We start from the raw sequence: 27,863 nt of genomic DNA, 5'->3' as shown, positions 1-27,863 counted from the left end.
GGTACGAGACCTGGAGCGACGGATTGCCCGTCGCTATCCGGGTCTTGTGCATGCGCACAACGGAGCCGGCTCCGTCGTGTGCATGCGCACTGGCCCGCCATCGACCCGGTTGCGAGCGCACAGCGCTTGCGACCGGGTCAGAATCAGGCCCTGATTACGCATTTACCTTCTCTACTGTAGCTAGAAATTCAACCAACGGTCTAAGACCATCATGGTACCATTCTAACGTTGGTAGATTTAGGTAGACAGTAAAATATAGTTTATAAAGAGAGAAAAATAAATACGTATAACAATAGGTAAGAAGCCTTCTTAAAATATATTTTCCTTTATAATATAAAAATAATGACAAGAAGCAAAAAGTTGAAAAAAACCTATAGAAATTTAATGCACCATTGTGAAAGAGATAGGAAACAACTCAGAATATAATGATCTCAAAGTTCAGTCTCGTAGATAATGTTTAGTCTAGAACATGTTCCAGTCTCAGGCTTTGTACAGGAACGGTGCCATGAAATCTGGTCTGAGCCTCATCCGAGGAAGCCACTTTCCTGAGGGCAGGTTCATGGTTGAAATGGAGAGGACCATCGTGTCCATGAATCTGAGGAGGTCGCTCTGCGGTTGTTTAGTCTTAGGAGAGCATCCTACAGACCCCCACAGTCAGGAGCAGGTGGTACACCACAACTGGGGAAAGAAAGACCATTAAGAATATTTAAAAAAATGTGGGGTTAGGTATTACTCCTTCAGTGACTCTCCTGGTATTTTCATTAGATTGCAAGCTCTTGTAATCAGTTACCAAACTCTTACCTGCACTTGTTTACCTAAACTAATTTGCAGATTGCATTCTGGAAATAATTTCTCTTGGATGATAGCGGCGTAGCGGTGATTGCATTGAGCAAGTGAAGTAAATATATAAAAAAAATTTACAAAATGTTGCATGTACTGTATTATACCATATAAACTATAAGTCATATTTGTTGCCTTTCAGAAATGATGCACAGGTGTCATAGACCGGCTCAAACGATACAATATGTAATAAAACTTTACGATCTACGGACTCCGAAGCCGTAGTAATGATGACTATTGACAAAATCTGCTTCTTTATAATGTGCCATGTGTAATAAATTTGGCTGTTGGTCCAGTATTTGTGATCTAGAGCACAGATTCTCAAACTCGGTCCTCAGGACCCCAAACAGTGCATGTTTTGCAGGTCTCCTCACATAATTACTAGTGAAATAGTTAGCTGCACCTGTAGATCTTTTAAAATGTGTCAGTGAGTAATGAATACACCTGTGCACCTGCTGGATGACCTGCAAAAAGTTATCTGTGTGGGGTCCTGAAGACCGAGTTTGAGAACCACTGATCTAGAGTATATGCTATCAACATTTGTAATATAGGATGGGATTTGTCCTTTTGTGTTAACTCTAGAGGCCTGCCATCCTGCACCCAGCTCTGTTCAGCGCCACTTCCATATGGACAGGGCCCCGCCAGAGGGGCGTACTAATTACCCGAGCCCGGGTCCGGTGCCCCTTCCCCTCTCCCTCACTCTTATCTCGCAGCAGCCCAGCATACGCTGTTGTGTGCTGGGCTGCAGTGGGAGACTGCTCGCAGCTGCTGAGTCTCCTATGCCTGTAGAGGGGAGCATTCACACTGATTGCCCCCCCTGGCTTTGCGCCAGGCTGAGGGGCTCACAGCGCCTCCCTCCCCAGCGCGCAGTGCCTCTACACGGTGTTGCAAAAATGATTTTGTACAATATTTTTAAGCCTAAGAGGGCGTGGCCAAACCTCCCACGATTAAGCCCCCTTTACCCGGACCCGGCGCGGCTCTTGGTGCCCCTGCTGTACCGCAAGGTAAGACCTGGTGATAATGTATTGAATACAGTAAGGGACATTCTACACCCTAGTCTGCCTGATACTAGTGTATTCAAAGCAGTGTATTTAATACACTAGATCATGGCAAGTACTTTATAGACTGTATTTCTATTGAACACACTCTTTCTAATAGCCTGCCACCTCGCATAGCATCATGTGCAGCAAGTATGTTGAGCAGAGCACATGGGAGAGAAGAGAGTGTCCGTGGTCAAGCAGGGTGAACAGCAGGAGCCATTGTGGCATAATATTAGCTGGTGGCTCTAAAATGTAACACAATTTGAACTGGGGCACTAAAATGTGGGATAATGTAAACTGGAGCCATTGCAATGTGATATAAAGTGAACTGGGAGCAATACAATGTGGCATAATGTGAACGTAGGCACTACAATGTGGCATAATATGAACTGGGAGCACTACAATGTGGCATAATATGAACTGGGAGCACTACAATGTGGCATAATGTGAACTGGGAGCACTACAATGTGGCATAATGTGAACTGGGTACACTACAATGTGGCATAATGTGAACTGGGAGCACTACAATGTGGCATAATGTGAACGTGGGCACTACCATGTGGCATAATGTGAACTGGGAGCACTACAATGTGACATAATGTGAACTGGGAGCACTACAATGTGGCATAATGTGAACTGGGAGCACTACAATGTGACATAATGTGAACTGGGAGCACTACAATGTGGCATAATGTGAACTGGGAGCACTACAATGTGGCATAATGTGAACTTAGGCACTACAATGTGGCATAATATGAACTGGGAGCACTACAATGTGGCATAATGTGAACTGGGAGCACTACAATGTGGCATAATGTGAACTGGGAGCACTACAATGTGGCATAATGTGAACTTGGAACACTACAATGTGACAATTTGAACTGGGAGCACTACAATGTGGCATAATGTAAACTGGGGCCATTGCAATGTGATATAAGGTGAACTGGGAGACTGCAATGTGACATAATGTGAACTGGGAGCACTACAATGTGGCATAATGTGAACTGGGAACACTACAATGTGGCATAATGTGAACATGGGCACTACAATGTGGCATAATGTGAACTCTGAGCACTACAATGTGGCATAATGTAAACTGGGGCCATTGCAATGTGATATAAGGTGAACTGGGAGACTGCAATGTGACATAATGTGAACTGGGAGCACTACAATGTGGCATAATGTGAACTGGGAGCACTAAAATGTGGCATAATGTGAACATGGGCACTACAATGTGGCATAATGTGAACTGGAGCACTACAATGTGACATAATGTGAACTGGGAGCACTACAATGTGGCATAATGTGAACTGGGAGCACTACAATGTGACATAATGTGAACTGGGAGCACTACAATGTGGCATAATGTGAACTTAGGCACTACAATGTGGCATAATGTGAACTGGGAGCACTACAATGTGGCATAATGTGGACTGGGAGCACTACAATGTGGCATAATGTGAACTGGGAACACTACAATGTGACAATGTGAACTGGGAGCACTACAATGTGGCATAATGTGAACTTAGGCACTACAATGTGGCATAATGTGAACTGGGAGCACTACAACGTGGCATAATGTGAACTGGAAGCACTACAACGTGGCATAATGTGAACTGGGAGCACTACAACGTGGCATAATGTGAACTGAGAGCACTACAATGTGGCATAATGTGAACTGGGAGCACTACAATGTGGCATAATGTGAACTGGGAGCACTACAATGTGGCATAATGTGAACTGGGAGCACTACAATGTGGCATAATGTGAACTGAGAGCACTACAATGTGGCATAATGTGAACTGGGAGCACTACAATGTGGCATAATGTGAACTGGGAGCACTACAATGTGGCATAATGTGAACTGGGAGCACTAAAATGTGGCATAATGTGAACTGGGAGCACTACAAAGTGGCATAATGTGAACTGGGAACACTACAATGTGACAATGTGAACTGGGAGCACTACAATGTGGCATAATGTGAACTGGGAGCACTACAATGTGGCATAATGTGAACTTAGGCACTACAATGTGGCATAATGTGAACTGGGAGCACTACAATGTGGCATAATGTGGAATGGGAGCACTACAATGTGGCATAATGTGAACTGGGAACACTACAATGTGACAATGTGAACTGGGAGCACTACAATGTGGCATAATGTAAACGGGGGCCATTGCAATGTGATATAAGGTGAACTGGAGACTGCAATGTGACATAATGTGAACTGGGAGCACTACAATGTGGCATTATGTGAACTGGGAGCACTACAATGTGGCATAATGTGAACTGGGAGCACTACAATGTGGCATAATGTGAACTGGGAGCACTACAATGTGGCATAATGTGAACTGGGAGCACTACAACGTGGCATAATGTGAACTGGGAGCACTACAACGTGGCATAATGTGAACTGGGAGCACTACAACGTGGCATAATGTGAACTGGGAGCACTACAACGTGGCATAATGTGAACTTAGGCACTACAATGTGGCATAATGTGGACTGGGAGCACTACAATGTGGCATAATGTGAACTGGGAACACTACAATGTGACAATGTGAACTGGGAGCACTACAATGTGGCATAATGTGAACTTAGGCACTACAATGTGGCATAATGTGAACTGGGAGCACTACAATGTGGCATAATGTGGACTGGGAGCACTACAGTGTGGCATTATGTGAACTGGGAGCACTACAATGTGGCATAATGTGAACTGGGAGCACTACAATGTGGCATAATGTGAACTGGGAGCACTACAATGTGGCATAATGTGAACTGGGAGCACTACAACGTGGCATAATGTGAACTGGAAGCACTACAACGTGGCATAATGTGAACTGGGAGCACTACAACGTGGCATAATGTGAACTGAGAGCACTACAATGTGGCATAATGTGAACTGGGAGCACTACAATGTGGCATAATGTGAACTGGGAGCACTACAATGTGGCATAATGTGAACTGGGAGCACTACAATGTGGCATAATGTGAACTGAGAGCACTACAATGTGGCATAATGTGAACTGGGAGCACTACAATGTGGCATAATGTGAACAGGGAGCACTACAATGTGGCATAATGTGAACTGGGAGCACTAAAATGTGGCATAATGTGAACTGGGAGCACTACAAAGTGGCATAATGTGAACTGGGAACACTACAATGTGACAATGTGAACTGGGAGCACTACAATGTGGCATAATGTGAACTGGGAGCACTACAATGTGGCATAATGTGAACTTAGGCACTACAATGTGGCATAATGTGAACTGGGAGCACTACAATGTGGCATAATGTGGACTGGGAGCACTACAATGTGGCATAATGTGAACTGGGAACACTACAATGTGACAATGTGAACTGGGAGCACTACAATGTGGCATAATGTAAACTGGGGCCATTGCAATGTGATATAAGGTGAACTGGAGACTGCAATGTGACATAATGTGAACTGGGAGCACTACAATGTGGCATTATGTGAACTGGGAGCACTACAATGTGGCATAATGTGATCTGGGAGCACTACAATGTGGCATAATGTGAACTGGGAGCACTACAATGTGGCATAATGTGAACTGGGAGCACTACAACGTGGCATAATGTGAACTGGGAGCACTACAACGTGGCATAATGTGAACTGGGAGCACTACAACGTGGCATAATGTGAACTGAGAGCACTACAATGTGGCATAATGTGAACTGGGAGCACTACAATGTGGCATAATGTGAACTGGGAGCACTACAATGTGGCATAATGTGAACTGGGAGCACTACAATGTGGCATAATGTGAACTGAGAGCACTACAATGTGGCATAATGTGAACTGGGAGCACTACAATGTGGCATAATGTGAACTGGGAGCACTACAATGTGGCATAATGTGAACTTAGGCACTACAATGTGGCATAATGTGAACTGGGAGCACTACAATGTGGCATAATGTGGACTGGGAGCACTACAATGTGGCATAATGTGAACTGGGAACACTACAATGTGACAATGTGAACTGGGAGCACTACAATGTGGCATAATGTAAACTGGGGCCATTGCAATGTGATATAAGGTGAACTGGAGACTGCAATGTGACATAATGTGAACTGGGAGCACTACAATGTGGCATTATGTGAACTGGGAGCACTACAATGTGGCATAATGTGAACTGGGAGCACTACAATGTGGCATAATGTGAACTGGGAGCACTACAATGTGGCATAATGTGAACTGGGAGCACTACAACGTGGCATAATGTGAACTGGGAGCACTACAACGTGGCATAATGTGAACTGGGAGCACTACAACGTGGCATAATGTGAACTGAGAGCACTACAATGTGGCATAATGTGAACTGGGAGCACTACAATGTGGCATAATGTGAACTGGGAGCACTACAATGTGGCATAATGTGAACTGGGAGCACTACAATGTGGCATAATGTGAACTGAGAGCACTACAATGTGGCATAATGTGAACTGGGAGCACTACAATGTGGCATAATGTGAACTGGGAGCACTACAATGTGGCATAATGTGAACTGGGAGCACTACAATTCCAGTCACTGATAATAATCACTGATGCACAGTAATGGTATATTCGGAGGTTCCCCTTATCACTCCCTGGTTTCCTTCATTGAATCAGTACACTCTATTACCTGCAAGGCTGGAAAACTTCAGGGATGCGGAACCTGAACATGGGAAAAGGAAACAAGATAAATATTTTACTGTGTAACAAGGACACTTCTTTTTACATTTTCCATGGTGTTGACAACATATTTATTTAGATTGCAAGCTCTTTGGAACAGTGCCTTGTGATCATTGCCCTTGTTGTGATTATCTATATTTTTGTTTTATGCATCTTTTCATGTCGTTACAGTAATTTTACTCTTTATTCCTATAGTAGTTTTTCAAAGCGATGAATTGTTCTGTGACTTATGTGGAAGCTGTCGGCCACCAAACAGACCACATTTGACCAATCTTTTTTGCACCTTCTCAGCTCACCAGTAAGGCAGCCTCATTAGAGTAGAAAGACTTGATGCCAGTACTCATCCTTTGCTAAATATGTCCAGATTATTCCTGATGGTGAATGGGGATTGGATTGAGAAATGCACCAGTGTCACCCATAGAGCGATGCTGCAGAGGGATTGGGACTCTGATCTTGCAGGATTGTGAGTGTCAATCATTTTCCTTATAGAGCTACTGTAGGCTCCTGTAATGGGGGATACTTACTGCGGACAACAAACTCTGCTACCAGGACGCCTCCAGTCTGTTCTTTCAGTTGCTTTCGTTTTCCACATATCTGATTATGGAGAAAGAGCAGAGATTATCCCACAATGTAATTCTGAGGGGCGTGATGTGATGTCTGTGTAACATTACACCCCATGTACGATTTGTGGGAGCCTCACGGTCGTTCCAGGAGAGTATGTATGTATGTGTATAAAGGATAAGTCAGCACGTACACACCAGCTGTACAGGATCAGTCAGCACGTACACACCAGCTATACAGGAACAGTCATCATGTACACACCAGCTATACAGGATCAGTCATCATGTACACACCAGCTATACAGGAACAATCAGCACGTACACACCAGCTATACAGGAACAGTCATCATGTACACACCAGCTATACAGGATCAGTTATCATGTACACACCAGCTATACAGGATCAGTCAGCATGTACACACCAGCTATACAGGAACAGTCATCATGTACACACCAGCTATACAGGATCACTCGGCATGTACACACCAGCTATACAGGAACAGTCAGCACGTACACACCAGCTATACAAGAACAGTCATCATGTACACACCAGCTATAGAGGAACAGTCATCATGTACACACCAGCTGTACAGGATCAGTCATCATGTACACACCAGCTATACAGGATCAGTCATCATGTACACACCAGCTATACAGGAACAGTCATCATGTACACACCAGCTATACAGGATCAGTCATCATGTACACACCAGCTATACAGGATCAGTCATCATGTACACACCAGCTATACAGGAACAGTCATCATGTACACACCAGCTGTACAGGATCAGTCATCATGTACACACCAGCTATACAGGATCAGTCATCATGTACACACCAGCTATACAGGATCAGTCATCATGTACACACCAGCTATACAGGAACAGTCATCATGTACACACCAGCTATACAGGATCAGTCATCATGTACACACCAGCTATACAGGAACAGTCATCATGTACACACCAGCTATACAGGAACAATCAGCACGTACACGCCAGCTATACAGGATCAGTCATCATGTACACACCAGCTGTACAGGATCAGTCATCATGTACACACCAGCTATACAGGATCAGTTATCATGTACACACCAGCTATACAGGAACAGTCATCATGTACACACCAGCTATACAGGAACAATCAGCACGTACACACCAGCTATACAGGAACAGTCATCATGTACACACCAGCTATACAGGATCAGCCATCATGTACACACCAGCTATACAGGAACAGTCAGCACGTACACACCAGCTATACAGGATCATTCATCATGTACACACCAGCTGTACAGGATCAGTCATCATGTACACACCAGCTATACAGGATCAGTCAGCATGTACACACCAGCTATACAGGATCAGCCATCATGTACACACCAGCTATACAGGAACAGTCAGCACGTACACACCAGCTGTACAGGATCAGTCATCATGTACACACCAGCTGTACAGGATCAGTCATCATGTACACACCAGCTATACAGGAACAGTCATCATGTACACACCAGCTATACAGGATCAGTCATCATGTACACACCAGCTATACAGGATCAGTCATCATGTACACACCAGCTATACAGGATCAGTCAGCATGTACACGCCAGCTGTACAGGATCAATCAGCATGTACACACCAGCTATACAGGATCAGTCATCATGTACACACCAGCTATACAGGATCAGTCATCATGTACACACCAGCTATACAGGAACAGTCATCATGTACACACCAGCTATAAAGGAACAGTCATCATGTACACACCAGCTATACAGGATCAGTCATCATGTACACGCCAGCTGTACAGGATCAATCAGCATGTACACACCAGCTATACAGGATCAGTCATCATGTACACACCAGCTATACAGGAACAGTCATCATGTACACACCAGCTATACAGGATCAGTCATCATGTACACACCAGCTATACAGGATCAGTCAGCATGTACACGCCAGCTGTACAGGATCAATCAGCATGTACACGCCAGCTGTACAGGATCAGTCATCATGTACACACCAGCTATACAGGAACAGTCATCATGTACACACCAGCTATACAGGATCAGTCATCATGTACACACCAGCTATACAGGATCAGTCAGCATGTACACGCCAGCTGTACAGGATCAATCAGCATGTACACACCAGCTATACAGGATCAGTCATCATGTACACACCAGCTATACAGGATCAGTCATCATGTACACACCAGCTGTACAGGAACAGTCATCATGTACACACCAGCTATACAGGAACAGTCATCATGTACACACCAGCTATACAGGAACAATCAGCACGTACACACCAGCTATACAGGAACAGTCATCATGTACACACCAGCTGTACAGGATCAGTCTGCATGTACACACCAGCTGTACAGGATCAGTCTGCATGTACACACAGCTGTAGAGGATCAGTCATCATGTACACACCAGCTATACAGGAACAGTCATCATGTACACACCAGCTATACAGGATCAGTCATCATGTACACACCAGCTATACAGGATTAGTCAGCATGTACATGCCAGCTGTACAGGATCAATCAGCATGTACACACCAGCTATACAGGATCAGTCATCATGTACACACCAGCTATACAGGATCAGTCATCATGTACACACCAGCTGTACAGGAACAGTCAGCACGTACACACCAGCTGTACAGGATCAGTCATCATGTACACACCAGCTGTACAGGATCAGTCATCATGTACACACCAGCTATACAGGATCAGTCATCATGTACACACCAGCTATACAGGAACAGTCATCATGTACACACCAGCTATACAGGAACAGTCATCATGTACACACCAGCTATACAGGAACAGTCATCATGTACACACCAGCTATACAGGAACAATCAGCACGTACACACCAGCTATACAGGAACAGTCATCATGTACACACCAGCTGTACAGGATCAGTCTGCATGTACACACCAGCTATACAGGATCAGTCTGCATGTACACACAGCTGTAGAGGATCAGTCAGCATGTACACCTTACTAGCAACTCTCCCTCATTGTCAGGGAGACTCCCTGAAATATGTAGCAATCTCCCTGACTCCCTGAAGAGGTTAGCAATCTCCCTGATTGCACCTTACCCCCATTATGTAGCTCTTATATTAAAAAAAGAGATATATACATTCAAATGGGATCAGTAGTGTCATGTCCCTGCATTGGGTATAAGGCACAATGATCCGTATGACTACATGCATTTTGAAAAGTATCGGTGTATGTTAATCAGCAAATAGATCTTAATGACCGCTCAAAGAGCTCATTAACATTTGGATGTAAGTCAGTTATATGACACGCCTCTCATATGTAGCAAGACACGCCTACTTTACCACCGCGTTCATAGGTGTTGCTTTCACAATCTCCCTGAAAAGCTTTTTAAAAAGTAGCCAAGTATGTACACACCAGCTGTACAGTATCACAAACATATACAGAAAATGTACAACTGTAAAAAGTATTAAAAAAACACAAGCTACATAGAACTGGAGACATGTACATGCCAGTTACACAGAACCTCACCATGTACAGTACACACCAGCTGAACAGAATCACGCACACACAAACTACACAGATTAGAAAACATGTAGAGGATCAAAAGCTTGTAGACACCAGCTGTGGAGGATCAATAAAATATACACCATTTGCGGAGGCTCATAAACATGTACATGTCAGCTCTAGAGAATCAGAAACATGTACATGCCTGCTGTAGATTATCAGAAACACATACACACCATCTGTACAGGATCATCAACATGTATATGTCAGCTATAGAGGATCAGAAACGTACACGCCAGCTGTAGATTATCAGAAACATGTATACGACAGCTGTAGATTATCAGAAACATGTATACGACAGCTGTATATTATCAGATACATGTAGATGACAGCTGTAGACGAACAGAAATATGTACATGCCAGCTGTAGAGGATCAGAAACCCGTACACGCCAGCTGTAGATTATCAGAAACACGTACACGCCAGCTGTAGATTATCAGAAACACGTAGATGCCAGCTGTAGATTATCAGAAACACGTACACGCCAGCTGTAGATTATCAGAAACACGTACATGCCAGCTGTAGATTATCAGAAACACGTAGATGCCAGCTGTAGATTATCAGAAACACGTAGATGCCAGCTGTAGATTATCAGAAACCGTACACGCCAGCTGTAGATTATCAGAAACACGTACACGCCAGCTGTAGATTATCAGAAACACGTACACGCCAGCTGTAGATTATCAGAAACACATACACGCCAGCTGTAGATTATCAGAAACACGTAGATGCCAGCTGTAGATTATCAGAAACCCGTACACGCCAGCAAATAAGATAAAACTTACGACAGGACAGGAGAACTTCTCGCTGTCGCACAGGTAGGTCTCGCAGTGCAGCCAGACTTTAGATAACTTTGGGATATTCTGGAATCGGAAGGCGTTAAATTGAAATGTTGCCCGGCTGTTCTTTCCGTTCTCATGCACCAGAACCGTGTCATCCGATGCGCACCTGCAATGAGAAAATATCCTCAGTGATCAGCACCGATACCCACATGGGCAATTACCCCTACTATACGGGTGCCATGTCAGGGGCAAATATCTGGTATCAGAGCAAAAAGAAAACCGTCTCCTATAACCCTCCCAGATAGATTACAGGCAATAGGGAGATTGTTTTGCGGCATTTTGATTGGGTCGAGCTAACACATCAATAGTGCACCCGTCCATCCTGATTGGCTGATGTGGTCATAGAAGAAATTGCGTGACCTGCCTGATAAAATAACTGACGCAGTAATAAGCAGGTGCGCCCAAAACGGGCCCAGCCACCGTATTGCAGTGTGTGCCGCCCAATTATAGGCATCTGGATTGGTTTCGGAGATCAGACATCTTACCCTTTACTGATTAGCTGCCACTGGATGTGATAGGCGTAATCCGGGGACGGCGTTGCCCAGCAATAGTTCAGTACCACCTTGAACCTAAAAACAGATATTCACAATAAGTTATAATGCAACAATTTGCCATTTACTTACCCCAGTATTTACCCTGTTGTGTTGCTGGTGGGAGAGGAGGAATCAGCATTGCACCATAGCTATACACTACAGTAGACTGGCCAAAAAGTCGCACACGCATTTTGCACGCGTGAAACCTTAGAAATAGAGAGGCGGAAGGGAGGTGGGGAGGGCAGTGGCGCTGAGAGGGGAGGAAAGCGGGCACAAGTGGCAGGTTACTATGTGCGTCACTCTCTGGTATGTATGAGGGTGTCCGAATATGAGCACCCGTGTCAAAAATATTATTATCATTGGTTCTAAAGTTTGGCGAAGATAAGGATCTATATCTACACTATACAGGTGTCCAAGGTTATCAAATACTCTAGTCTAGGGCACCTGATAAGCAGCAGGATAAAAGAGCTATTTCCAACCTCACATATAAACATTCATAAAAACAAAATTACTTCACTGGTGCAACCCAAATAAGAGAGATTGATGAGAAAACAAACCACAGTGATACTAACTCAGGAGCTCATTCAAAGCCGCTCGCAAGCGGCCGCTCACTCATTCGTGGCCGGTGGTAAGCGACTGCGCATGCGTATGCTTCGTTCTGTGCGACCGCGAACTACTCGGAGCAATCGGAATCCGCTCGCTCGCCCAGCAAAGACAGCCCAGTTTAATGAGTGACAGGAGAAGCCGTTTGTGGGTGGTAACAGGGGCAGGACACTAATAAGGGGGGAGTGGAGGTGCGAACGCAGGCGTGCCTGAGTGTTGCAACGCCATATCTAAGGCGTGCATAATTAACAGCCAGCGTCATAGTACACGTCACATGCCTGTTTTTTACACTGAAGTCCTCGCAGTGCTTGCGGTAGGGTAAGGCAACCACAAGTGCTGCGATTGCTTCCGATTGTCCTCGATGTACCAATGTTTTAAGACACTTCCTGGAGATGACGTGCGCTAGTGGGCATCTCTACATAAGCTAAAGGGCGTCTATAGACGCAAAGTGATCGCTCGCCAAAACAAAGTGGGCGTTCTTATGCCTTTCCGAGCGAGCGCCTGCCATGCCGTCACTTAGCCGAATTTGCATATGCTGGGTGCGAGCGATCGCATCTACTGAGCGGTTCTGAATCAGGTCCTCAGTCTTTCTGTTTGGGTGGATCACCAGTAGGTCACAGGGGGTGAGGGGCAGCTGTAGGCTGTTACTGAGTGCCACCCTTACATGCATGCACAATCGCAGCCAGGATTCTCCACAGATAGAGGGGGTCTATGTACTAAGCAGTGATAAGAGACAGAGTGAAAAGTGATAAGTCTGTGATAAGTGCCAGCCAATCAGCTTCCAACTGTCATCTCACAGGCTGTGTTTTAAAAATGACAGTTGGGAGCTGATTGGCTGGTTCTTATCACAGACTTATTACTTTTCACTCTGTCACTTATCACTGCTTAGTACATAGACCCCTAAGTCTCCTAATCAACCCCTAGAGCTTGCTGTCCCACCGCTTTATCTTGAGTGCCAGAAATATATGTACCTGTCGCTGGCATCAAGGCTGTAAGTCTGGCACAGGCCTGACCGACCACCACCCTTATGGAGAGGTCAGCAGCATCTCTACGGATGTCCACTGTAATTGAGGTAAAGTCAGAGGTGGCTGCAAGTAATCTGTTGTAGCATAGGAGAGCAGCTACGCGTTTCAGCCACTCCTGCGGGTAGAAAAACGCCCCAGGATTGTCTCAAACGCGTAGCGCTCTCTTATGCGGAAAGATTGATTTAGTATCACAGTGGTTTGTTTTCTCATTAATCATCTGGAATCTGGAATTTATGGATTGAGAAGAACTAAGGTACCGTATGTCCAATACCTTTTATTGGTGAGAGATGCTCTTTTATCAAGCCAAAATACATCATCTTGTCAGGCTGGGTACGGGATAACGGCGCCAGGATTCAACTACATCCCACCTTGGCTGCCAATATTAACCTGTATGAATTTTCCTTGGTTACTATGGATAATCTATATAAGTAACCAATCGTTAGAAACAATAAAAGCTGTGGCAACAAAAAGAATATCAGCTGTCATACAGTTACAATGAGGCGACTGAAAGAGGAGCCATTGTAGTGTGCAGTACAGTATGTACTATCCTATGCGTAAGCCTTTATTGCTGGTTTATTGTTTTACTGTGTGTTTATAGGGCCTGATTCAGACCCACTCGCGAGCGGCTGTCCGCTCGCAAGTGGGTCGATGTTCTGCACTGAGCATGCGCACGACGGAGGGAGCTCCGTCGTGCGCATGCGCCAGACGTGACGAGCGAAGGACTTTCCTTCGCTCGTTGTGTCTGATCAAAGGGGGCGTGCTGTCGATGTTGATTGACAGCACGCCCCCTTTGGTGGGCGTGCCGGGGGCGTGCCTCCCTGACGGGGGCGTTCCTATGGGAACGCCTACCGTCAGCAGCCGGCCCACTGACATCACTAGTGATGTCAGTGGGAGCGATTTTGGCTCTGATAGAGCCAAAATCACACCGGGCCTTGCGGTTGAAAACCTCAACCGCAGGCTCCGGCTCGCAGTTTCGATGGTCGCGATGGTCAAGACCATCGCGGCCATCAAACTACACGCTCGTATAGGCTGTGGGTGGTGACCCACAGCTATACGAGCGTCCAGGAGGACGCTCCATAGTTATGGAGGACGGCCCTCATTCAGAGCGTGCGCTCTGCTCAGAGCGTACGGCTCTGAATGAGGGCCATAGTGTATAATTTGTGTAATGCAATGGATGTTATATGCTTACTGGCTTATCAGGAAACTCTCATTTGGGTTGCACCAGAGCAGTCATTTTTTTTTATTTTTTTTTATTTTTAAGGTATCCACGCTACTAATGACAAATGATAGTGTTTGAGCAGGAAACCATGAACGGCCATAAATAAGGAAATGTTAAACTATAGCAGAGGTTCCTAAACCACCATTACAGTTCAGGTTTTAAGGATATCCATGCTTGAGATGAGACATTTGATTAAATCAAATTGACAGAGGTACTAATTAAGTCAGCTCTGCTCAAGCTTGGATATCCTTAAAACCTGGGTTGTAAAGGCAGAGTTTGAGAACCTCTGGCCTATATAAAAGGAATCAAAAGAACGTGATATAGAGAAATGACTTCGAGATGAGAATTTTCCCATTTCTTATTATTTGGTTTCCCCCACTATAAAACCTCCTTTTGTGCAAGGTGGTTTGCTGGGCTGTTCTAGGCGAATCTGAATGCAAAATGTCTATTGTAGAGGCCCGATGCGCCCATAAGAATGATTTGTAATATGCCCCTGGGATGGCGCCAAGTAGGCTGCAGTGAAACGTGTCTCACAATAACTTTCTTGTGGTCAATGTAATGGTTGTCTGACTGCACTTATTGGGGATGATGCAAAGTTGTTTGCCAAACGGGTGTTAGTTACTAATCTACTAAATTACTAAAAACAAACAAAAAATAAAATCATTTAATAATAGCATATTTTCCCCATATACACAGCTGTACACATCCCAAGATTCGGCCGGATTTACATGGCAGATACATGCAATTCTGCAGCGGTGCGCACGTGTCCGTTCTCTTCATGAGCAGGCGCATGGCGAATTTGCTAAATGTGCGCTCTGCAAACTGGCACCGGTCTAACGCAACTCCAGGCCCGTAGTATTTAGCTGTTCCATCCAAAAACCTGTATCTGTCCCTCCCCGGAGAGTTGACACAAGCTGGCCACACATATCAAGTATCAATGTCTAGTAGGCCACACACATGGGCAGGGACTGACTGGCAACTTTTAGCATGGGGGGTCAAATGCAATCAAGTGGCTCTGGCTTTTCTACCAGCGATCGGTAACGGCAAAATGGACTTGGCAAGAAAACTGTGAGAGTGGCCTCATTGGGGAAGGATGGCCACTATCCTGTCCCCCCAAAAAAGATACACGCACTGCGATCGCACACCAGCCGCCATAGGAATGCACAGTGCGCGTCATAGCGTATGCTGCTGTGGGTAATCGCTTGGCGCTATGTGTGCACACGTTTGTAGCGTGATCGGCAAAGATGTAGCAGGACACATCTGTAGATCATACAATATATAAATTAGGGTGAGAAGCTATCGTATTCTACCTGCTGCTAAGTCCTTTAGCTTCTACTCCAGCAAATACATCCGACCCGATGTCTGATGTCTCCACCACAAATGGAGCCTCCTTTTGGCTGGAAAACTTTGCGTTCTTTCCCAAAAAAACAAACAGAAAATAACAACCAGACAGTACAAACGTGATACAGTGAGTTTAAATATTAATCCAGAACAGGTTACACAACATAATAATAATAATAATAATAATAATAATAATAATAATAATAATAATAATAATAATAATAATAAATATAATAATAATAATAATAATAATAATTATTATTATTATTATTATTATTATTATATATTTTTGTGTATTTATGCTAAAACAAGCACATTGGGGTATTTTATAAAACAGCAATGTCAATTTTGCCCTCACTTGTCTGTAGAACCATCCTTTGTCCTCTGTACTGCAAAATATATTATACCCAGGGCCGTAGAGAGCCTGGCCGGGCACGGGTAAAGGAGGGGACGAGGCCTAATTGCGGGAGGTGTGGCCACGTAGCCTTGAAAAAAAAAAGATCACTTATGTGCACCGGGGAGGGGGGTGCTGTAAGCCCCACAGCCCGGCGCTAAGCGGAGGGGGGGCGCGATCAGTGTGATTGCTCCCCCCCAACAGCCATAGGAGACTGCTCCGGCTGCTGCAGCAGAAATGAGCAGTCTCACACAGCAGCCCAGCACAAGCTGTGTGCTGAGCTGCTGTGAGGGAGGGGGGGTGACGCCGGACCCGGGCCCCACCGGGCCCGGGTAAACTGTATGCACTCCCCCCCCCCTCTCGGCGCCCATGATTATATCACAGTTTCTACAAAAAAAATATCGCTGTCACAGATTACACCTTATATCAGGGGTGGGGAACCTCAGGCCCGGGGGCCTTATAAGGCCCACAGAATCATTTGGTCTGCCCCTCTGAGTTTTTTTTTTTGATAGCCTCCTCTGGCTAGCAGGGTGCCTAGAATGGCACACTGCATCCAGAATCTATGCAGCCGTGCCGCCTGGCACACCCTTAGGATGCTTCAGACAGTCATACCGCTGCCCATACAGCTCCCTGGAGCATCCTCAAGATGCTCCTGGCATTGCTGTAATCATCGGCAATTGTGGCCCCGCCCCATGTGCCATCACACGGAGGAGCGTGGCCTGCACCTGGCCCGCAAATAATGTCATATGTATCAAAATGGCCCTTGGCAGAAAAAAGGTTCCCCACCCCTGCCTTATATGGTCACCCCAGATTTTTCTAACAGGGAAAAAAATAACTTTTTAAATGATAAAAAAATATATGTTACATTTTTTTGTTGTTCCATAACAGATATTTTAAAGAAGGGATTCCTCCATTCTATGGAAAAGTCGTCATAGTCCAGTATATTCCTCTACAATTGGAATTGGAAGCAAAACAACAACAAAATAAACACAAAAGAATTAAGAACCTCCCTCGCCCCAACATTTTTTAATAAAACTGCCGACCAGTGGTTTATAGATTTAGTATTATTGCCAGCTTCTGTGACTATTTTCATCAGTCGCTGAATTTTGAATTTAAATGGGGGCACATGTGACATAAGCTACATACATACAGCCCCCGCACACGCGTCCTATGGTTGCGCTTTTCCTGAGAAAGGAGGGATAGAAATATTGTGCATCTGACATATGAGTTACTGTGTTTTATTCTTTTTTTTAATACTGCTTTGTAATAAATATGTTCCTTTATATGATTTTGTCTGTCAGAGGATAACACATACTATAATATAATGGAGTATATTAAATAGAAACTTTTCCTTTTCAATAGAACAGACATCTGGGTAATGGATATTGTATGTCGGCAAATGTCTGTGCCATTCTATGGAAACCCAATGGGTAAAGCATTGTCTGTAAGGACCATTTATACATTTCATCACCCAGAAGTATATTCTCTGTAAGAGGAGCGGCTTTCTTGCTTAAACCTTTCCATGTTGTAACTAAATTTTTCAGTGTGTTCAATGAAGGATAGAAGTGAGTATTGCAATGTGATAATACATATACCTTCCTCATCACAATGGTTTATAACCAGACCTAATCGGATATAGGACGGGATGGAAATGTAAGATCACCTTATGTGGCAGAAGGGGACAGAGTACAATGGATGAAGAGAAGTTTAAGTTTAGTATGAATGAATATATTGGCACAGACTTCCTAAATGATTTCTCCAGTGATTCATATTTGATCTAAGCCCGGTCAGGTATGCTGGTAAATGCTGTTGGCCCATCTGTGCCATGTGATCATTGGCCGGCCCCACTGATTGGTTCCAACTGTTCAGCCACATCACCACGTGGGTGGCCAATTTAAACACTGATCCTAACCCGGTGACTATAAACATGCTGTTTGGATTTGCCCACGTGACTGAGGTAATTATTGGCAACTAAAGCAACTGGGGGGATTTACAGGATGAGGACTAGTGGGAATGCCTCTTAATGTCAGTCACTGGGAGATGCCTCTTAATGTCAGTCACTGGGAGATGCCTCTTAATGTCAGTCACTGAGAGATGCCTCTTAATGTCAGTCACTGGGAGATGCCACTTAATGTCAGTCACTGGGAGATGCCTCTTAATGTCAGTCACTGGGAGATGGCTCTTAATGTCAGTCACTGGGAGATGCCTCTTAATGTCAGTCACTGGGAGATGCCACTTAATGTCAGTCACTGGGAGATGGCTCTTAATGTCAGTCACTGGGAGATGCCTCTTAATGTCAGTCACTGGGAGATGCCACTTAATGTCAGTCACTGGGAGATGCCTCTTAATGTCAGTCACTGGGAGATGGCTCTTAATGTCAGTCACTGGGAGATGCCATTAAATGTCAGTCACTGGGAGATGCCACTTAATGTCAGTCACTGGGAGATGCCTCTTAATGTCAGTCACTGGGAGATGCCTCTTAATGTCAGTCACTGGGAGATGCCACTTAATGTCAGTCACTGGGAGATGCCATTTAATGTCAGTCACTGGGAGATGCCATTTAATGTCAGTCACTGGGAGATGCCATTTAATGTCAGTCACTGGGAGATGTCTCTTAATGTCAGTCACTGGGAGATGCCGCTTAATGTCAGTCACTGGGAGATGCCACTTATCTTTCAATAGCTTTTGGAGCACTTAATGGGTTACAGCAGATATTTTAAAGATGTCAGATCTCTTATGAGCGGCTTATTTAAGCTTGAAAACAGTTTCCATTGCATCAGTAAGAGGACTCAATAGAGCGCTAAAATGCTGCTCAGAAAATTGTGTCCTGCCTGTGAGTCCTAAAAAAAGCCAATACGGTCTATACAAATGTGTCCTCCTCACTGAACACTGATCTATCTTTCTGGCCAAACATAACTTAGATAGAGCTGCTTTAAGTCATATGAAAATGAAAAAAAAATACCCATATTCTGAAAAGATATCACAACTTGTAATGTGGTGCCACAAGCTAATACTCTATAGAACTCTGAATTAGCTTGTGACAACCTATCACAAGATGTCTAGCATACACTATAAAGCAAAGCCACGCCAATGATAGTTAAATAAAGACACATCTATAAGTTGGAATTCTGTGTCTGTACAAGCCTACATATCATGTTCTAAAATTGATAACATTTTGCTTTAAAGGGTTAGCACGTGATTGGCATTTCACAGAAGTAATTTCTTCTGACTAGGAGTGGCTTGGCAATCTCCAGGTCTTCTCAGTGTTTCATTGTTTCTGCTTCTATAACACTTCTGGTGCAGAACAAGAAAAGAAGACCAAAACAGCCAGTAGGTGGTTCTGTCTCAGTACTAGCTCAGCTCTAACATCCAGTAACACAAAGGACTGTAATGCCTGTAAAGGCATTTCCCAGATGTCTGTTCTTCTGATGAGAAGTAATATATTTGCAATTTGCTAATGGCCCTTAATTGGAAGTTAAGAAACGTACTGTAATTGAGTGAAGTGGTTTTATATCAACTTCACTTCTGACAAGTTCCTAAAACCCATTTTTTTTCATTACATTGCCCTTATAGATCTAATATGTGTAGCAAGTTGTGTTTTAGTAATAATGGACAATTACTGAATATGGCTGAATCCTTGTATAATTAGTAGCTATGTTAGTATAGAGGAGTAGGATGGGTAAAGCTGACCTCATGATGTGACTTCGATTGGTCTATTTGATATGTATTTTAAATGTTCTAATGTAGGATGAGATGATTTGTTAAGTTGACTTGGGTGGTAATCGTAACTTGACGGGAAACTATACAAGAAGGTCTATTATACTTTGCCTCTCATAGGGAAAACAGAAGAGGGGTAGCATTGAAGGACTCACAGAGTAGAAATTGAGAGAGAGTTGACTTTCAAATGATCCCGAGCTCCCATTCTTCACGTGAACTGTGGCTACTCTGGAAGAAGGAAAAAAATATGTAAGACTAAAACATACATCAGTGGAATGTGCCTGGGTGATTCTTCCACGAAACGCGTTGCCAGGTGAGGACCAGACTTACCTTTGGTCAAAGGCAGCATGGCTAACCAGGTAGTTGGATTGGTAAGTGCAGGTGAAAGAATAATTCACCGGCTGGCTTTTGACGATCAGGGTGCTGTCATTGGACACTATTGAGTTGTAAAAATGGTAGATTGGGTTCTTGAACTGGGAAACAAAATAAAAGTTAAGTATTGTTAATTGTGTATTTGATAAACATACAATATGCATTATAAAATACTTCAGTAACAAATAATATTTGATTAACACAAGGTCACATTTTATTAGGGGGAGGACAGCTATTTATTTCCAATAACTTACAGAATTATCCAACATTTATTAATACATTCAAATGTTAAATTAAAATCTGGTTTTGTTTACCCTTCTACTGTATGTCAAATGATTCATTTATAACACATTCTTAAATAATGATAATATTTGTATTCGGCGAATACAAATATTATCTTTATTTAAGAATCTGTTCAAGGTAGAAGGTGTCGCTCCATTTATATTTCTAGTGGCTGCTTTGCGAAAAGGTACATAGCACAAATAGCATTGCGTATTTGTTATCTAGAACTCTTATTTATAACACAGACAAATCTATTCTCTAAGTTTTAGAATATTGTGATGTAATAAAAACAAACAATATATCATCTATTATAACTGATCACTTATTTTGTCATACTGTTTTTGTTTTTTGTACAAAAAAAATTATATGAATTAAAGAATAAATCAACTCAAACATCATTTTGCATGCATTACTTAAAATTATTAGGCTGAATGCTACAATTTACTGGAATAATCCCTAATACTCGAAATAGGACTTGGTCCTAAAATTGTATCCTTAAAACTAAGAAACACAGTGTTGCTGCCTTTTTATAGGTACTTAAAGGTAGACACTGCTTAGTATTCCCTGCAATCATAGAACCAACCAGAGCAGTACGCAGTTTGTTTTGATGATTAAAGATGTTGTTACAAAGTATTAATCCTTAAAGCTATTGGTCAAATGTCAGCAATGGTGCATAATGATTTTAAGCAGGCAATATCAGGAGGCAGTTCTATTTTAAGCAGAGTTATTCTTGTTTTTCAGTGAACATACCCTTCAATGAAAAAAACAAAAAACCCCGACAATAAAAAGGGTATATTTCTCCTTAAAACCAAGATAAAAGTAAGGTCTTGTAGATGGTTAAGTTGATCTTGGAAGTCACATACTTACATCAGACTGTGTTCCACAGTATGACTTATTCCTTGGCGATAAATCAGGAATAGTGAACTGGTAATAGCCTGACTCAATAATCCCATTATAACACACCCCTCCTAGAGCCAATTGGTTAATTTCCCATCCATAGGGACACTCAGGAATTTTAGCCACAATAGATTTGGGATAACAGTGAACTATAACCACATCTAGAAGACAAGCAAAACAACATCAACAACATCATCAACAACAAAACAGCATCATCAAATTAATTTATATTAATTTATAAAATAATTATTTAATCATTCATATTTAACAGTGTAATAAATGCTATAACTTACGTTTAAATGGAAGTTTTACTTATTTGAAATTGTAAATGTTGGAAATTATTAGTGTAAAAATCACACAGATATCAAGAATATTGCTACACAAAGGGGCTGATTTTGAATTTGGAGCAAAGCAAAAATGAGCAAGTAACTTTGTCCCATGACAAAATCATGTTGTACTTCTGGGGGGAGGGGCAGATGTAAAATGTGCAAAGAGAAATGTGACAGGGGTGTGTCCATACTCAAGTCAAAATTACTGTGTAAAAATAAAGCTGTCTTGATGGCTTTCCTTCTAGGTATGATTTTGTTTGATAAATTGTGGCTCATCAGACATCCTACACTCCCCCCCTCACTATCCGCTCCCCCTCCCTGTCTATTCTATTTTATTTAGTTTATATTTTCAATATACTGTTACTTTGCATGATTTAAGTATATATATTTTGTTGTTAACAAAAAAAACATAAAACTGTGTCTTTCAAGTACTTTATATGTTATATTTATGTATTTATTTGAGACACTAATAAAATGTTTTAAAAAATAAATAAATAAAGCTGTCTAGTATTTGTCCGCTATATGAAAAAGCAGCCAGTATTTTCCCTACATGTAAAATGTTTTTTTTTTTAAATAAATTTATTTGCTCCTTTGTACTACAACATGGTTCATTACAGATACAAAGTTACTTTTTTTTTTGCTTTGCCTCAACTCAGAAGCAGTCTGCAAACAGTTTCTTTTAAATTCATGCTCCCCTACGATAATAAGGTAATCTCTAAGCATTGTTGTTCATCTTTCTGCCATCTAATTGTGGCAAAACGCCATCTAAGCTTATTAACTTCTGTAATGTCTCTTTCAGCAATGCAAATATCAAGTTACCTGGCTGCAGGTTCTGTTATGGTAAAAGAAAAAGACAGGAGAACTCCAACTATCCAAAATCTCTGACAGGTTAAGCACAACTTTAATATGTGGTTCATTTTCTATGACAAGTCAGCCGGAAAACATATAACAATAATCTAATTAGCGACTGCAGAATAGGAGTTACAAATGAATTATGCAGAGTGCCTTCTTTTAGATGCCTTAGCTAGCGACACTAAATATTTTATCACTAATTTATTTAAACTCTCTTTCATATACTATCGGCTCAATCTAATTAGGTGCGATTGGCGAGTAGCGAGTTTGTTTCTTGAAACTCACACACTTCGCAGCCGAAGTGCTCTCCCGAGAATTCTCCAATCCAAATAAAATTCCTATTCGCACTACTCACAGCGGAGGGGTGCAAATTGACTGCCAAATGAGATTTGCGAGAAATGCATGAAAATGTGGGGAGACCATCCTGGACCCCCCAAAATTTATAATTCCGTTAGCAGGACTGTATAGACGGCTGTTTGTGGGCATTAGGAAGTTACTGTAGGTTTTTAAATGGTGTCAAATGGCTGATTTGTGTTTTTTTTTTAAATGCAAGAAAATTATAAAAAACAAACTTCTTTAGTTTAATCTCAGATTAAATGAAAAATGCAAAAAAAAAGTAGGAAAAAGGGTGATTTTGGGGTACTTTGAGGGCACCTTGAAAAAAAAAAAAAGATAAAAATAATTATTTTTCAACTAAAAAAGTATTGTAATTTACTTTGGGGTGCCTAAACTAACGAAAAAGTTGATTTTGGGTAATTTGAGGAAATTCTTTTTTACCCCAAAAAATGACATGTAATTATTGGACTAATTAAGCTAATTGGAAACTGCCAAATGCCTAATTAGTCATTAGTGGAGGTATCCAAGGGTTTACAGCATGGTGTACCCACATTTGAACCTTAAAATAAAGATTTTCCTTTCCATCTCTCACCCTCAGGGAGGCACAAGTGGAAAGTTGCAAATTCAGTCTGACTGATTCAGTACAAGTTGCTAATTGGATTGCAAAATGAATTTGCTATGCAAATTCGAAGTGAAAATAGCAACTCGCACCTCGCCATTCACACCTAATAGGATTGACCCCTGTGTCTTTAAAAAAATATTTTGTCTTGAACTAGTTTTATTACAGATTTTATAACAATATACTAAGGGCTGGTGATGTATTTGTTTTTAGATTAAATACAAACAATGATTTCCTCATATGAAAACTATCCAACATGGAGAGCTTAAATAACATAAGCTATAATTCCTTATATTTTATCAAAGTCATCTGAACACTTAAGAAATACAGAACAGAAACATGGAAGAAAATAATGACAAGTGTATTACAATAATATATATGAGAAAATGTTATCCTTCAGGACTGTATGCTCACCTGCTTTATTGGGAATGCATTTTCCTGCAGAGCTTGCAATCAAAATAGCTAATATAAGTAGAGTAAAAAGCACCATTTCTTCAAGGTAGATTTAAAAATATACTTTTTTTATCAAGAGAACACCACACGAGGGGATTTTGGAGTCTCAATAGTGAAGGATTATAAATTTCAATGCTTCCATTCCGTGTTATTTGTCCTGTAAGAAATGCTGTTGAATAAATTGTTTAATCATTTAACAATTAAATAGCTGTTAGCTGCATTTACAAATTTGGTTTTAATTTAATATAAAAAAAATCTAATGAAAAAATAATAAAAACAAGAATAATCATAATAGGACATTACTTAGTACATGTTTATAAATATAAATTTATATTATTTTTTTTTGGGGGGGGGGTAATAAATAAAAACACACCACAAATTTCATACAAAAAAATAATCAGATGCATAGACATTAATTTCATAACTATTAAAAAGTTATATGTATATTTGGTAGAAAAATATGAAAATTATCTAATAAATTATAGCATATATGGTAAGCTGAAATAAATGCATACATTAAATAGCCAGCCTGTTATTTTGCTAAATAGCCAGTCTGTTATCTGCCTTGCTAATCTCACCAGCAGACAATTAGGCAAAATATAATTTAGCAAACATTACATATGCAATAGAGTAATTTACACATATAGTGTAAAGCATGATGCAAAATAGCATAATAGTGTCAACTTTTATATCTTAAACATCTAGTTCTTAAAACCATTCATGTCACCTTGTTAAAAAGAAAAAATCTATTTATATTTAGAAAATAACGAATTATAACTGACCTGTTAGTTCAGCATTTTGCAATCCAGGTGCTCATGCCTTCTCATTGTCCATGGGCATGACCTAAATGTCTCTTTTTGTTATTATTCCTGAACCATCTGAGTGTTCCTGTTCTGCTCTTTCCCCTTTTATAGTCTAGAGGGTAAATAGGAGCGCTCTTCGCCAGGTAAATGTCAGCTGCCAATAAAGATCTAGTGTTCACTGTCTGAGCCCTCAGAGATCTGTACTTGCCAAGAGCTCCCCCATTGTGTCAGTCTGCGGCGGCGATCTGCATTGTCTTCTGTGCTCTCTCTTTAAATAACGTTAGCCCACTCTTTTTGTATGATTGTCAGTGAATTAAAAATAAGCACATTTTACTTTTTTTTACAATACAGGAAACTGGTGCAAACTCGAAAGGAATTGTTGACTACAGCAACCGATCGAGTACTCTAGTTTTTCCAGTAGAGTTCAGAAAATGAAAGCAAATATCTGCTTGGAAGCTACAGGAAACACCCTCTGATTCTGAGTCACACACAAAAGCGCACACAGCCGCATCGATTGGTGGTTGCCTGTCTGCGACTTAATACGCCCTCTTTTAGCGCCTGTGCATGCTGTAGTACCTATTGGTGCATCCTTAATCACCACCATCGGTCGCATCATCGAAACTCGCACCAGCCCTATGGCAGATCTAGTGTCTCTGTCTGACTATCGCCTCCTATGCCTGTGTCTGTGACACGCCAGCAGCACTCTGATAATACGCCCACTGAACAGACCATTTTTGCATGTATTTTTAGTAGCGATGTGCGTGGACCCCCATGTTTTGGTCTTGGTTTTAACTCATCATTGTGTTTTGGTTTTGGCAAAACAACCCTGAAGTATTTTGGTTAGGGATGTGCGCCGACCCCCGTGTTTTGGTATTGGATCTGTATCTCCTTCAAGGTTTTGGATCTGGATTTGGTATTGCCAACCACCCTCAAGTGTTTTGGTTTTGGATCTGGATTTTTTAAATAAAAAATAGATAAAAAGTTTTAAAAACAGCTAAAATCATGTAATTTATGCAATACAAAACCCGAAATTCAGATTTAAAATCCGAATCCCGAACCGCAAAAAGATCAGAACTGCGACCCGAATTTACCTGGATTCACGAAGTTCGGGTGGATTCGGATTTCTGGAGAACCGAACCACACATCTCTAGTTTTGGTTAGGGTTCGGTTTTGGATATTTTTAAAATCGATAAAGTTTATAAAAAACAGCCATAATGATGTCATTTGGACCTGTTTACATTCAATCCAAAACCTGAGTTCAGTTTTTAAATCCAAATTCCGCAATGACAGCAAATCCAAACTGGGACTCAGAGCCTCTAAATTCAGGTGTGTTTGCATTTCAGGAAGACCGAACCACCTTCCAGTCACCGCCCAGGTATGCCCATCACATTTCCACTACATTTCTGATACCGAATCGATCTCAACAGCACCTTTGGGTCTACACTCTGTGCAACGCATGCGCTATTTATTTATTTTTTTACAAATGATCATATATACAGTACGTAGTTTCAAAAAATCTCTCAACTACGTGAGCATCTGCATTGCAGGTGACTCAGAATCAGGCCCAAATTTTTTATGAATATAATATTTTGTAATTAACAATGAGTAAGGTTATAGTGATTGTGCACATAAATCTCAGTCTAAAGATAGCAAGACACTCGAACATTTAGGAGCATTTTCAATTGGGCGTGAGGTTTAGCGGGGTAAAAAACATCGCACCGAATTTTGGAATACCGCGGGTATGCGCGCTCCCCGAAACCCGCGGTATCCAAATAAAAAAAATGTGGTCGCTGGGTTTTCAGCTCTGAAAACCTCTCGTCGCATAAAAAAAAGAATTCAGCACTTACATGCCTGGTGGTCTTCACGGCTCACGGTGGACTCCCCTCTATCTTCACACTGGAGAGGGGGCTGCTGGGAGTCCTGGGGGCTGCTGTGAGGCTCCAGGGGCTGGTGGGAGGGGCAAGGGCTGCTGGGAGATGTAGTTCTCCCAGTGCCCATTCTGGGGGGGCCACACAGACACTGGGGGGGCAACACAAACTGGGGGTCACACACACACACTCACTCATACACACTTACAAACAGTAATAAACACTCACACACACTGACATACTCACCCTCCTGCAGAAGACCCAGCTTTCGACACCGCTTTGGACGGTAAGTAATTAAGGACTAATTAAGCTAATAGGTAACTTCCAATTGCTTAATTAGTCCACAGGAATGGTGCCGCCGGCCGCATATGCGCCGAGAGGGGAGGGGGAGAGCGGGTACAGTTTACCTGGGCCCGGGCTTGCTAGTGGGGTCCGGTGTCGCCCCCCCTCCCTCACAGCAGCTCAGCACACAGCTTGTGCTGGGCTGCAGTGCGAGACTGCTCATGGCTGCTCCAGCAGCCGGAGCAGTCTCCTATGGCTGTGGGGGGGAGCGATCACACTGATCGCGCTCCCCCCCTGCTTAGCGCCGGGCTGGGGGGCTTACAGCGCCCCCCTCCCCAGCGTGCGCGCTGCAAAAGTGATTTTTTTCTTTATTT

At 42.4% G+C, this 27,863-nt stretch overlaps 1 protein-coding gene across 2 annotated transcripts; it reads right to left on the bottom strand.

Annotated features, from left to right (window-relative positions):
- Positions 1-360: 360 nt before the first annotated feature.
- On the bottom strand, positions 361-25,403 carry TECTB (tectorin beta). Of its 2 annotated transcripts, none has more exons than XM_088464468.1 (11): positions 25,319-25,403; positions 24,498-24,705; positions 21,918-22,108; positions 20,727-20,869; positions 20,552-20,624; positions 16,255-16,358; positions 12,050-12,133; positions 11,508-11,670; positions 7,110-7,179; positions 6,536-6,568; positions 361-678 (listed from the first exon to the last, which is right to left on the bottom strand). In XM_088464468.1, the coding sequence occupies exons 2-11, from the start codon at positions 24,571-24,573 to the stop codon at positions 626-628; spliced, it is 990 nt and encodes a 329-aa protein (XP_088320594.1). In that variant the 5' UTR covers positions 24,574-24,705; positions 25,319-25,403; the 3' UTR covers positions 361-625. The 2 variants fall into 2 exon arrangements, with proteins under 2 accessions (XP_088320594.1, XP_088320602.1); XM_088464476.1 differs by having other exon boundaries at positions 24,498-24,693; positions 25,319-25,399.
- Between the last annotated feature and the right edge of the window lie 2,460 nt (positions 25,404-27,863).

The sequence above is a fragment of the Taudactylus pleione genome, unplaced genomic scaffold (assembly GCF_031769625.1).
Source record: "Taudactylus pleione unplaced genomic scaffold, aTauple2 ptg000008l, whole genome shotgun sequence".
Classification (NCBI taxonomy): Eukaryota; Metazoa; Chordata; class Amphibia; order Anura; family Myobatrachidae; genus Taudactylus; species Taudactylus pleione.
The sequence above is the reverse complement of the archived record's forward strand: the minus strand, read 5'-3'. Positions and strand labels throughout refer to the sequence as shown.